The sequence below is a fragment of the Tenrec ecaudatus genome, chromosome 8 (assembly GCF_050624435.1).
Source record: "Tenrec ecaudatus isolate mTenEca1 chromosome 8, mTenEca1.hap1, whole genome shotgun sequence".
NCBI classification, from domain to species: Eukaryota; Metazoa; Chordata; class Mammalia; order Afrosoricida; family Tenrecidae; genus Tenrec; species Tenrec ecaudatus.
In genome coordinates, this window is record NC_134537.1 from 86,447,545 (window position 1) to 86,460,243 (window position 12,699).

General features: G+C 46.9%; 1 protein-coding gene across 1 annotated transcript in view; it reads right to left on the reverse strand.

Moving 5' to 3' along the window:
- The window catches only part of DOCK5 (dedicator of cytokinesis 5), a 228,491-nt gene that overhangs the window by 111,841 nt on the left and 103,951 nt on the right, over positions 1–12,699 (reverse strand). The window contains exon 6 of the mRNA XM_075556494.1: positions 3,479–3,627. Within this exon, the coding sequence (XP_075412609.1) occupies positions 3,479–3,627 (149 nt within the window). The remainder of the gene's footprint in view (positions 1–3,478; positions 3,628–12,699) is intronic.

The window sequence follows — 12,699 nt, forward strand, 5'->3', positions numbered from 1 at the left end:
AGGGGATAGAATGGACAAAGCATTTTGAAAGACTAGACATGAGCCTTAGGAGGCAGTGAAGGGGGAGGGCAGCAACACAGAAGAAAGGTGGACCTTGTGGAACTTGAAGAAGTTATCAATGGCATTGAATGCAACACACACAAACAGAATTAGTGTGTGCTCCACTATATCCATTCTCAATACAAAGTGAATAAAGTTATATGTCTGATTTGTTTTTAAAGAATAGATTTTTTTTGCTTTTATTTACATTGGTTCCTTCAATTTCCTGCTTCCTTCCATATAATTAAAAGGTAGGAAGCTTATGGAATGTTAACCAAGCTCACATCTTCAACGTGCAAAGCAGGTTCAACAGAACCATACCACGAAAAGCAAAATGGGCCCTTGTTCTGAGCAAAATCCTTGGGACAATCCCTCTTCTGTCTTCAGCTGTTTGCCTAGGAGCTGTGCAAGACCAAATGCCCAAATATTTGGGCTTGATCTGATGTCTGCAATGTAGGCTGGGAGGCGCCCTGGCTTGATGGTATTTCAGAATGATGGTGAGCATATGGGTCCATTTGGACCAGGGCTTACATCTATTCTTTAATAATCGTCAGCACTGTGACTCTGAGTAATTAATTTTACTTAATATTTCAAGGGCTGGTTTTCTCATCTGTGAATATTTTCTTACCCCTCCAGGTTGTTTCAAGAATGTAATGAGATAAAGAATGTAAAGCACCTCGTACAGCATCTGGCACCTACTAAGCTCTCAGTAAGTTACGCTTGCTGCTGGTACACAAAACCCGTGTCACATGACAACGTAGCTCTGCGTGATGCACAGGAATCACACAAAACCCAGGGACAATGCAGCCAACTCTGACTCATGGGGACTCCGTGCGGCCTGAAGAGACCTGTGCTCTATAACAGGGTTTTCAATGGCTGGCTTTCCTGAAGTCCATTGCCGGCCTCTTTTATTCCAGGTCACCCCTGGGTGGACTCAAACCCAGAACCTCTTGGTTAGCAATTGAGTATGTGAGCTACTTGAATACCCAGGGACCCCTGTTCAGGAAAGAACCATACGGTCTATGCATGGCATGATCCTACCAGAGATGCTATGTCTCAACATACACACGGACATAGAAAAACTTTGTTTAGTTCCAAGAAGTTGGGCGTTGTGGTGGAAACAGGATACTGACATTGGAAGGCCCCCATGTGCACGCATCCCAGGCAGCAGGGCTTGGCAGTGGGGATGGCAGTAATTCAAGCAAGCTCAGGGCTAACAGGGATATATGCCAAGTCTTTGGGAAAAAAGACAAAATGCCTATTTCCCTCTTCTCCTGCTTTATATCATCTCCATCAACTGATTTAACCTGGCAGGTTCCTTTCGATGGCAGCCAGACCCACAGGCCACCCGGACTCATGCAAGATGGCCTTGGCTGCTCAGAGCCTGGGCCACTGATGCACTGACAGCATGGGTAAGCCTCCTGAGCTGCTCCAAGGGCTGGAAGGGGAGAGCAGCGGCTCTGCTGCTTACAGAACGTCGACATCTCATGCAGGGGCTGCCAGACCTCCAGGCCAATGCCATGCTGTGGCAAGACCCCCAAAGACAGTGGCAATATATGTGCATGCAGGGAGCCGACTTATCCCACCTTAGCTCGTTTTTAAAACTACTCTCTTACAACCCCTGTTTAAAACAACTCTCTTACAACCGATGAGGTCGACGTGATAGGGGGAAAGTACTGTTCATTCTTAATCCTGAGAACGGAGCATGATTCGTGGGGTCAAAAGCCACGGGGTCAAATTTAAGCTTTCCTGATTACGATCTCTGTGACTTGGCAGTCAATCTCGGAACCTCGCGTGTTCTGTCTGTGGAACCAGAAAGGACAGTAACAGCTACCTCACAGGGTTATAATCAAGTAACGTATGTGAAGCAAACCTAAGGCTATTTCATAAACGCTGGTGAATCTGAATCTTGCGGGCTATGCTTGCCCAGCTATTTCTGAATATAGTTCTCAGAGTCTATGACATTTGCATGAGTAGGACCAGAAGACCTGAGGTTGGAAGAGGAGGGTAATGGAAATTTAAAACACATGAAAGCAAATATACAAAATGGATTTTTTTTAAAAAAAAGGGAAAATAAAACTAAATGCCAAATGAATTATCTACAAAAGTTATCTGAGGAGCCCCACCCCTACCCCTGGTATTTTTTTTAAAGGTGGTTAAAAGACAAGAAGGAGCCCAGGTGGTATAGTGGCTAGGAGCTGGGCTGCAAGGTCAGCAGTTCGAAACCACCAGCCGCTCCATCTCCATGGGAGAAAGATGGTGCTTTCTGATTCCGTAAAGAGTTCGTCTCGGAAAATCACAGGGACAGTTCTACCCTGTCCTACACGGTCACAAGGAGTCCAGCATAGACCCGGTGGCAGGGGAGTGAGGAGGAGGAACCCTAAGCCCCTATAAATTTGATGGGTCCCCCTGATTTCTCACTTTTCCAAAGGTAGGACTATCTGGAGTCCAAACACCTATATCAGCTAACCAGAAGGTTAAGAAAGTGAGTGAATCTTGTAGACACACTCAACAGAATATAACCATTGTTAACTCTTTCTAACAAATCTGGTTTTCACACACTGTAAAAATGACTCCCAATCAGAGGAAGAAGAAGATTCGGAAAGAGGAGGAGGATACGGAAGGGGCTGTGGCTCTTGCCTCCGGGACCAACTGCCTCCTTTGCCATGAGCCCAACTTCCTGGGGCCATCAAGTTGGGCTGAAACTTGAAACCCTGAAACTACTGCCCTCTGATCATCTTTTAAAACGTAAACAAAAAAATTCCCCTTGAAGCCATCTTTAAGGTCAAACAACAGTTTTGTTTAGCTAGTAAAGAACATCAGGCTGGATCAGTATGCTTTTTAAAGATCGATCTTTATGGTACCACACCGACAACAGCAACTCGAAAGAGTAAGACAGGAACTTCAGAGCGCAGTGACGTTACATTTAAGGCGCAGGAACGACTCCGAAAAGGAGCCCAAGAAGGGCTGCATGACCGCCGCTAAATCACACATGCGCACTCTGTGGAACCAGTGTATGCTTTGCTGGGTAGATTGCAACCACAACAAGGAGACTCCAGCGAGAGGAGGATGGAATGACAGAGAGTGACTATGAAATGGACTTAACATTCCCTTGTTAAAATGAATAACGCCCCGGGTAGCTAAGAGGCTTCATCCATCACTGCCAATGTGCTTGGCAGAGAAATCAGTGGGACCCAAGTCTGCTTTTTCCTAATCCGCTACCGGTAGTCTGCAAGAGGTCAATGACCCAGCACAGAGCCTGGCACAGGGGCGGTGGGATGGACTGCTTCTGAACCGTGTAACAGGTGTTGTCAGGGGCAAGGGATCAGGGCGCATCGTAAGCGGCACTCTATCAGTCCCGGGATCTAAAGCCTGCCATGAGTATGCCCCTCAGCTGGCATGTGACAGTAGTCGCTGTACAATGTCGCGGCCGGCTTACTTGTTCCCGTGATCAATTTTGGCCGTGACCTTCTTCTTGAGCTCTGCCAGCTCATCCTTGGGGAGGGTCCCCGACAGGATCTGGGACCGCCACTCGATCAGGCTGTACGTCATCTGCTGCAGCTGGCGGAAGAGAGTGACCTTGTTGTGCTGAGGACAAAAAGAGGTGTCAGAATGGAAGGGAACGACTTTTGATGGATTACAAGCACTCCCATGACTTCGTTTGGGGTTGGTTTGTTTTTCAAACATCACATGGGCCCAGTGGCAAGCAGGTCCTTTCTTTTTATATTAATAGATATGACTAGAGATGGCTTTGCCCTGCCCACTCCCTCCGTCTGCTGCTGCAGCTTTAAAAACACCAAGGCAATTGAAGCAATGGCTGTCGGGCACTATGGAGTTGATTCCAATGTGCAGTGACGTCAAGATACAGAAATGCCGAGAGGCTTTGCTAAGCTGCAGTCTGTAGAGGAGCAAATCGCAGGTCTTTGTCCCTCCAAGTGGCCGGGGCACTCATCAGCCAAGCATTTACTCGTTGACCTACCAGGGCTCCATGTAGGACAGACGGTTCCCCTCAAACCACACAACTGTTACATGACCGCCAACGCTACCATGCTGACCACACTTCCTTCTGTTTAAAATCCTGGTGTCATGTCCATGGACACGTAACACCGTACAACCTGCTCTCTTGGCTTCAGCCACATTTCCCCCCAGTGTCCACCTGAAATACCTGGGTTCCTTCCATGTAAAGAGAGGTCCGATTTCCCCAAATGCCCCAGATGCTCTCAGCTTGTTATTGCCTTTACCCGTAACAACTTCGTCCTGTTCTCCCAACCCCACCCGCCCCATACCTCTCTCATGCACCCTCCCGCCTCAGCCTCGATCCAGCTTCAGATCTAAGTCTCCCCCACAGCACCACGTCTTACTCCCCAAGATTTGGAGGACACCACGCTGAGTTGGGTTAGTCATTTATGAAAGGACAAAGATTGTACATGCGAGACCATTGCCACAAAAGAAAAAAATGGCTCTCTCTCTCTCTCTCTCGTTCTCTCTCTCTTCCCCCCCCCTCCCACCCCGCAAGAAAGAAAAATGAAGGCAAGGCTTTTGAGCACAGATCTTTGATGGCTACCAGAGGGGGAAGAGAAGGGCGGGGACGGGAAGCACTAGGCTCGAGAAGGTCAGCAAACTGCGGCTCAGCAGCCAGATGTGGCTCTGTGGGTCCGTGCATGCGGCTCTGAGGTAAAACTGAGACATTTTAAAAGATGTTATTCAGGTAATAGTGACTTCATTCACTTTTAGCTCTCGAATAATTCTTAAATCATGTGAGGGACAGAACTGGCTCTCTCATCTGAAATGTTTGCCAACCCCCGGGGGGCTAGAACATAGGTTCCCTAACTTATGTGGACAATGACCCCCTTTTCACGGGGGAAAAAAACAAACTGAGCACATCCCAAGCAATTGACAACATTTGTACTGATAGGAACTGGAAACAGGGAATCCAGGACGGATGATCCCTTCAGGACCAGTGGTGAGAGTGGTGATACCAGGAGGGTGGAAGGAGGATGGGGTGGAAAGGGGGAACCATTTACAGGGATCTACATATAACCTCCTCCCTGGGGGATGGACAACAGAAAAGTGGGTGAAGGGAGACGTCAGACAGTGTAAGATAAGACAAAATAAAAATTTATAAATTATCAAGGGTTCATGAAGTAGGGGGGAGCATGGAGGGAAGGGGGAAAATGAGGAGCTGATGCCAAGGGTTTAAGTGGAGAGCAAATGTTTTGAGAATGATGAGGGTAACAAATGTACAAATGTGCTTGACACAATTGATGTATGTATGGATTGTGATAAGAGTTGTACGAGCCCCCAATAAAATGATCTAAAAAAAAGAGAGAGAAAGAAAATGTTTGTACCATAACCCATCATCCATAATCCAGTATAAGTTGTATCTACCTGCATTTGCAGTCCCCCTGGACTGCTCTGGGCTAGGGGGCCTCACTGCCACCGCGTTGACCATGATTCACAGCAACCCGATAGGCCCCCGTGGTTTTCCAACACTAACTGTTCACGGGAGCAGAAAGCCCCACCTTTCTCCTGGGAGCTGGCTGGTGGTTTTGAATTCCTGACCTTGTGGATCGCAGCCCAATGCATAACCACTACACCGCCAGGGCTCCTGGGCTAGCTGGTAAATAAGTGTTCACTGGGGTGAAGGGGAACACAATATCCAACAACAAGGAGAAGAGAAAGAGGGGGGCGGTGACAAGCCAAGCTATTGAGAGATCTGATAAATAGCTTATTATTATATTAAACGCAAACCCAATTCAAAACAAAGACTCCACCCCAGCAGCTTTATTGGCATATAATTCACAAATCACGTAATTCAATAGTTCAAAACCAAAACCAAACCCACTGCCATCGAGTCGATGATGACTGATAGGTGACCCCGTAGGAGAAGGGACTGCCCTGTGAGTTTCTGAGACTGTAACTCTATATGGCAGTAGAAAGCCCAGCCTTTTTCCTTTAAAGTGGCTGGTGGCTTTGAACAGCTGACTTTGAGGTTAGCAGCCCCACTTGTAACCACTCTGCTGCCAGGGCTCCTTCAGTATTATGTAAAACTATATAAAAATATATATAACAATTGATTGATTTAAAGAGAAGGGAGAAGAATAAAATGATTAAGGTTTACTGCCACCAGGGCCCTTGGAACACTGGAGGACCCTGACTTCTCTGACTCTCTCTTGGTTACAAGCTCCTTCAAGGCAGGGAGCTCGCTCATTTTGCATCCCCTGGGTTAAAGACAGAGAAGGAACGCCTTTGAACGTTCTGGACCAGTGAACTATAGCAAAAATGCCGTTTTACTTGGACCCATAATCGTGGAATATGACTGCTCATGGAATCAGCAGTCAAATAATACATAGCATTTGGCAATACACTACTTAGGACCTATTTAAAGTGTACAGGAGTGAAAACGTCACTTTGAGTACTCAGGTGCACCAGATCCGAGCTTCAGGAGTCTCAAGGACCGCCCTCATGTATGCTGGACAATGACGAAAGATGACTGAAATAGAAGCATTTGAAGTATGATGGATCAGAATCAAAGAATACTGTGGGGAAAGTACCGGGGACTGCCAGAGGCACACACAAGTCTGTCTGAGATGTGCACTCAGCAGGCGCCTTAGAAGAGAAGATCGGGACACTTTGGACACATTACCAGGAGTCCCTGGAAAAGGACATCATACTTGGTGTGATACTTGGTAAACTAGATGGTGAATGAAAAAAACAAAAAAAAAGGACTGTCGGTGAGCTGGACTGACATAGCGGTTGCAACAATGGACTCAGAACACAACAGCACTTCTGAGGGCGGCCCGGTACCTGGTACCCGCCAGCACTGCCCGCTGCTATTCACAGGGGCCCTCCGAGTGACTAGATGGCAGCTGGTTCCCACGACCAAATGCTCTGAAAGGGATCACATAGAAGGCCTTGGACAGAGTGGGAGGAAATGTGGCACAAAACCTACACTGCTACGAATGACCAGGCTTTCAGGTTGGATCGTCTGGAAATTAGTAAAGCCCAGAAGACTGTGGTCCTTAGTCACCCTTCAGGGCTGCAGATGAACTCGCTCACTGACACGGCTCCATGTTCAGGCAAACTGTGAAGAGACTGGCCTAGAAGGGGGGAATCACACTTGGGAGGTGCGCATCTTCGAAAAATCAAAGACAACGGCAGCCTTTGCTCAAAGGCCAAGTTTAGAAGGATTAGAAGGAATGGGGATAGAACGTGAGGATGAAGTGGGATGAGGGATGTTAAGATGAGGGACTGCACAGCGAACGAATGTAACAACATGTGTCGACTGTTTCAATGTCAAATGCACTACCTACCACCTGCCGGCTCTTAAGCTTCCTCCTAATTCACAATAAAACGTTTTCAAGAAATCTTTTTTAAATAAGCATATAAAACATACTCCCGGGGGAGGAAGAGAGAGTGGAGCACATCCTGGCCCATGAATCCTTGAGGATGATATTCCCGCTCAGAGCAGCCAATCCAGAGAAGACCATATGGCCAGCCCCACTGTAAGATGCGACATCCCTCACTGACCCGTAGCCCTTTAGGGGACAACACTGGAGACACAGACTGGGAATTGCACCTGATCTTATCCCACCATTCCCAGACAAACACTAAGGGCATGCAACAGAACAGTAAAGGGAAGAGAGCAACGAGGTCTCCAGGGAATACCAAAAATAGACTTTGGGGACAGGGCTTGGCACCCAGTCAGACTCAACTGGAAAACACTTCTACAGGCCCAAAACAAAACACACTTCTACCCCTCCTATCCAATCTTAAATGAAAAGTATCCAGTTCATTGTCTTTCAATCCCAGAAAAGGGAACGAGAAATCAAGCTCACAGAACTCTTCCTCTCAAAACTGCTGGGCAGAAAGGAGAGCTACTGACCTTGTCCTTGCTCATATCCGCGTGTTGACTCCTATTTAGGTTATTAAAAATACCTCCAAAGCTCAACTAACTTATTAGTTCTCAAAAAATGGCCAACGCAGCATTCAAAGGCTCAGGCCTCTTCTTATGTGAGGCACGGCTTTGTTTGGAGGCCATGATCACAACGTCTTGATCTCAATTCTATGACTTTCTGTGCAGGGTCATCTAATTATTGCCTGTCCATATCAGCTTTGTCCGCCAAGTCCTCCCCCAAAGAAGGATGAAGCCGGCCATTCTTCTCGGGCTCTCTGTGCCAAATGAATTCTGAATAGACAAGCTGGAACACCCCAAAGGGAGCAATTTTCCCATTCACTTTGAGGAACTAGATTTTGTTCAAACATTCCTCGGATTGTTCTGAGCAGGATGTTCTGTGTAACAGCTGGCCCCTGACACTTCATGGATTCCTAGGGAAAAGGAGAAGAGGACAAACCACAAAAAGCTGACTGGCACTGAATCCGTTCCGACTCCCGAGGACCCTGCGGATAGAGAAGGACAGCCCCTTCAGGGCGTCCAAGGCTGGGATCTTTCTGGAAGCTGACGGCCACGGCTTCCTCTCCGAGGGGTTTGGTGGGCTCAACCCACTGAGTGTTTATGAACTGCTGCGTGCTTAACCACTGTGTTCCCAGATGAGGCCTGGGAGGAGAGAAGCGAGCATTTCCCGGAAACTCAGAGCAAGCTGTGTGGCCACACTGTCTTTTCTCACCGTCCGGTTTTCCTCCTCGCTGCCCACCAGGGCTCTCCAGATCCGAGGGGTGGGGGCACACTTCCTGCAAAATGCTTTCTCTGCTTTGTTATTCTTTCTTTGTCATTCTTGACCATGATCACTAAAGTAGAGCGGGGGTTTATGTTTTTAAAACCTTTTCGATCTTCTCATCCCAGAAGCCAGCACAAACCATGGCACATGGTAGAGGCTCAAAAACCAAACTGTATTGACAGTTCAGTCTGAAAATAATCACGTGGCTTTCCTCCAAGGGACAGGAGAACCAACTAAACAAAAAATTTTGTTTCATCCAGACAGTTAAGGATTCTTTTAGCATTTGTCCTGCTTGGACATCTCTGAGGTCTCGCTTTTTAAATTCCCCCTCCCAACATCTATCAGTTCTTTCCCCCTAGAGATAGAGAGAGAATCACAAGAAGAAGAAAGCTTTGCTTTCAATGCTGACAAAGACGCAGCAAGCAGACATTGAGCCTTAGAGAAACACCAGGAGCCAATGGACGATGACACAGCTTCCCTGGGCACACCCCTTTCCTCGGACCCACCCCTTCCCCCAGGGGGCAGGAAGCCTTCCTTGCTCTCTGCATCAGTCTTTCCTCCTCTGTGAGGCTTGTGTGATTGGAAGGATAAAAAGGCGCAGTTCAAGGGACAGGGACTTGGCTTCTATATCTAACTTCTAGATCTAACTCTTCTATATCATTTCCTTCTATGTGACTTGCAAAATAGGGCCTCTGGGCAAAGTCCATTTGCAAAAAAACAAAAAAAAAAAGGTTGATGGGGGAGGCGCAGGTCTGACAGACAATAAAATCTATTCCCAGTGATAAGTGTCTCCTAGTCTATGACTGAGACCTTAAACTCAATTACTTCTTTCAGACGCCGTCCTGACTAAGTGTATCTGGCTTTGATCATCTGACTCACTAAGTTACTCAACTCTGTACATATAGCTCTAGGCAATTAATCTTATGCCTTTTTTTTTTTTTTTTTTTTTTTACTATCTGCCACCCCTAAGGTTCTGGGCATTCTTGAAGGGCACAGCTAGGTCCTTGACTACTAACCCACCCCAGTTTGCCTTGGAAGACGGGTCTTCGACTGCGCATGTGGGCTCAACCGGAATGCAGGAGAGGCAGGGCAGCCTCGTATCCCCGTGGAACTCTGCCTCTGTGAGCACAGCTGGGGAAGGCAGGCTGCCCCACCCTCCATCGACCCCTCCTAGGACCCTTTCTCATCTCCCAGGACAAGTCTTGCCCCGACTAGCAAAGGTGACTTCTACAGAAAAGATACACCTAAAAGAATTGTACTGTGGTTGCTGCCTCCCAAGCTAAAAGAAATCCAGGAAACAAAACTGGAGAGAAAAACCAACCTGGAAGAACACCCAGAGCCCCGGCCTGTCTTGTGAGAAAAACTGCCCTGTCCGAGCTTGTCCCTTAGCCCCGCACTCAGCCCGGCGTCCACTCACAGAGACTGCGCTCTGGCAGCAGGAACGGGTTTTCTATGAGAACTTGCTGAGCTTGGTAGTAAGCGATCAGATGTTCATTTCAAACCGAGTCTGGCTATGGACACTGCAGAGCGCATGCTCCAGCAGGCCAGCAGTAACCACCAACTCATAGGGAGCGGCGTCAATCAGCCTGGACGGGCACTGCTGGAAGCAAGGGCGGTTTATTGTCCCCTGTTAGACCTGCCCCCATGCCCACAACCAACACACGATAGACCCACACACCTCAATTACAGGCGGTGGTTTTAGCCCGGATGTTCATTTACTTACATTTTAAAATGAGTTTATTACAGAATACTTGTAGGAAGGCAACAATGTGCGATTTGTCATTAAAAAAAGCACAAACAGCTGGGTGCGCTTCCTGCTGTGTAATAAAGGTAACACGAGAGAGCACAGAGTTACAAGCTACGTTCTACAGGAATACTTTGCTAGATTACCACAGTGTAGCCATTTTGGTTGTACTAGAATAAATTTTAAAAGTTGCTTCTAAGCTTCTCTTCAAAGAGAGATGAATAATAATCAGATAGCATGAAAATTATTTTTACTCCCTTCCCTGATTAATTCTGTCATATTGAAGCCAGTATTTTAACATCAGTTTTTACTTCAGACTATGATCTTGACTTTATCCACTTTAATAAGCTCTATCACCTCTCTGAATTCAACATCATTCCAAACAAAAGTGCGCACATTATTGCAAACTCTGTACATGTTGAGAGAGTCCCTGGAACTGGCCGGGTTCCTGGTCCTCCGAGCCAAAGCTGAATGTACAGTCTCATCAAACTGAGGCAGAACTTGAAAGGCAAGTTGGAAGCGGAGGGTGATCTGCGGAGACTCTGAGCTCATCCAAGCTCTCCTGACGACTAGCCCCCAAAGTGGTGTTTTAGATAACGGATAAAGCTTAGATGGAAGAAGTTATTTTTCATCTTCAGGCTTGGATTGTTTCCTGTGGGGAAGGAAGAGGAAGGCTACCCCCGACCACCTCTTGAGCAGGCAGCAAAAACCTGAAGAGCCGAGGTCCCGACACAGAAGAGCTGGTTTCCACCGCAGAGTTCGAGAGAACCATACAAGAACCCCTGGGAGCACGGGGGAGACCACATCAGATCAGCAGCCAGCACGCACCCCAATTCAGTGGGAGAAAAGATGAGGCTGTCTGCCCCCTGGAAGAGTGATAGTCTTAGAAACCCAAAGAAGCAGTGAGTTCCCCACTACAGGGCCACTATGAGCTGGCATTGACTAGATGGTAAATGAGTTTGTTTCTTTGGTGCTTTAGAAAGTCACAGAAAAATTTAACTGAAAAAATGTCAGTCGCTTCTATGAATTGCATCTTAAGTCACTGAATTCACTTTATTCAACACATTATTCCATTCACTTGAATTCAAGTTTGCTGTATTCATTCATGTGCTACCACAAAACTCTTTTCCCACATCTTTTCTTTGAGAAGATAGGACCACACCCACTCTCCCCAACCTATGAGAGTCAAAACAGCCAAGTTGACCAAAATTCGCTGTGTCCCTAAACAGATAAAGAGCAGAGAACACACAGGTATGTGCACACAGGGAAAGATGGATGAGAAGACTTTGATTCACTTACTTAGAATTTTTCATTAAGAAAAGCTAAGTTGCTGAAGAATAAGGGGAATTCCAGCACACTTTATGGTGCTCGTGTGGACCATGTCCACGGAGGAAGTTCTGTGAACAGAACCAGGGAACGCTGTATGGTTCAAAGCCAGGAACAATGTGCGACAGGGTTGTATCCGCTCACCAAACTTGTACAGTCTGTATGCTGAGCAAATCCTCAGAGAAGCTGGCTGATAGGAAGAAGAATCTGGCATCCAATTGGAGGAAGGCTTATCAACAACCTGCAGTCTGCAGACAACACAACCTTGCTTGCTTAAAGTGAGGACTTGAAGCACTTCCTGATGAAAATCGGGGATTTCAGCCTTCAGCATGGATTACAACTCAACTTAAAGAAGACCAAAATCCTCACAGCTGGACCAATAGGTAACAGCATGACAAATGGCAGACAGATTGGAATGGTTAAAGATTTCGTCTCAGTTGAATCCACAATCAATGTTCATGGAAGCAGAAATCAAGAGATCAAATGACGCATTGCACTGGTTAAATCTGCTGCACATGATCTCTTTAGAGTGCTGGAAAGAAGTTATAGACATGAGACGTTATACTCATGAGACGTTAACATGGGAGACTTTGTCTAGGGCACTTTGGACTTGTTATCAGGAGAAACCAGTCCTTGGAGAAGGGCGTCACGCTTGGTAAAGTGCAGGGGCAACAAAAGAGGAAGAGCTTCGATAAAAGTGACATGGTGGCTGCCAGGATGGGCTCGAACTTGGGCAGGATTGTGAGGGCGGCACAGGAAGTGTGCACAGAAGGGGGATTTTGAAAACTCTATAAACCTGGTTTATTTCACTTTTCAGTGAAGCATATTAACTGAGATTTGACATTTGGACAAATTGGTTTTTGAAAAAGGTCAGCATTTGGCCTAAATTGTGCTGTAGAAATTTAAGGAAAC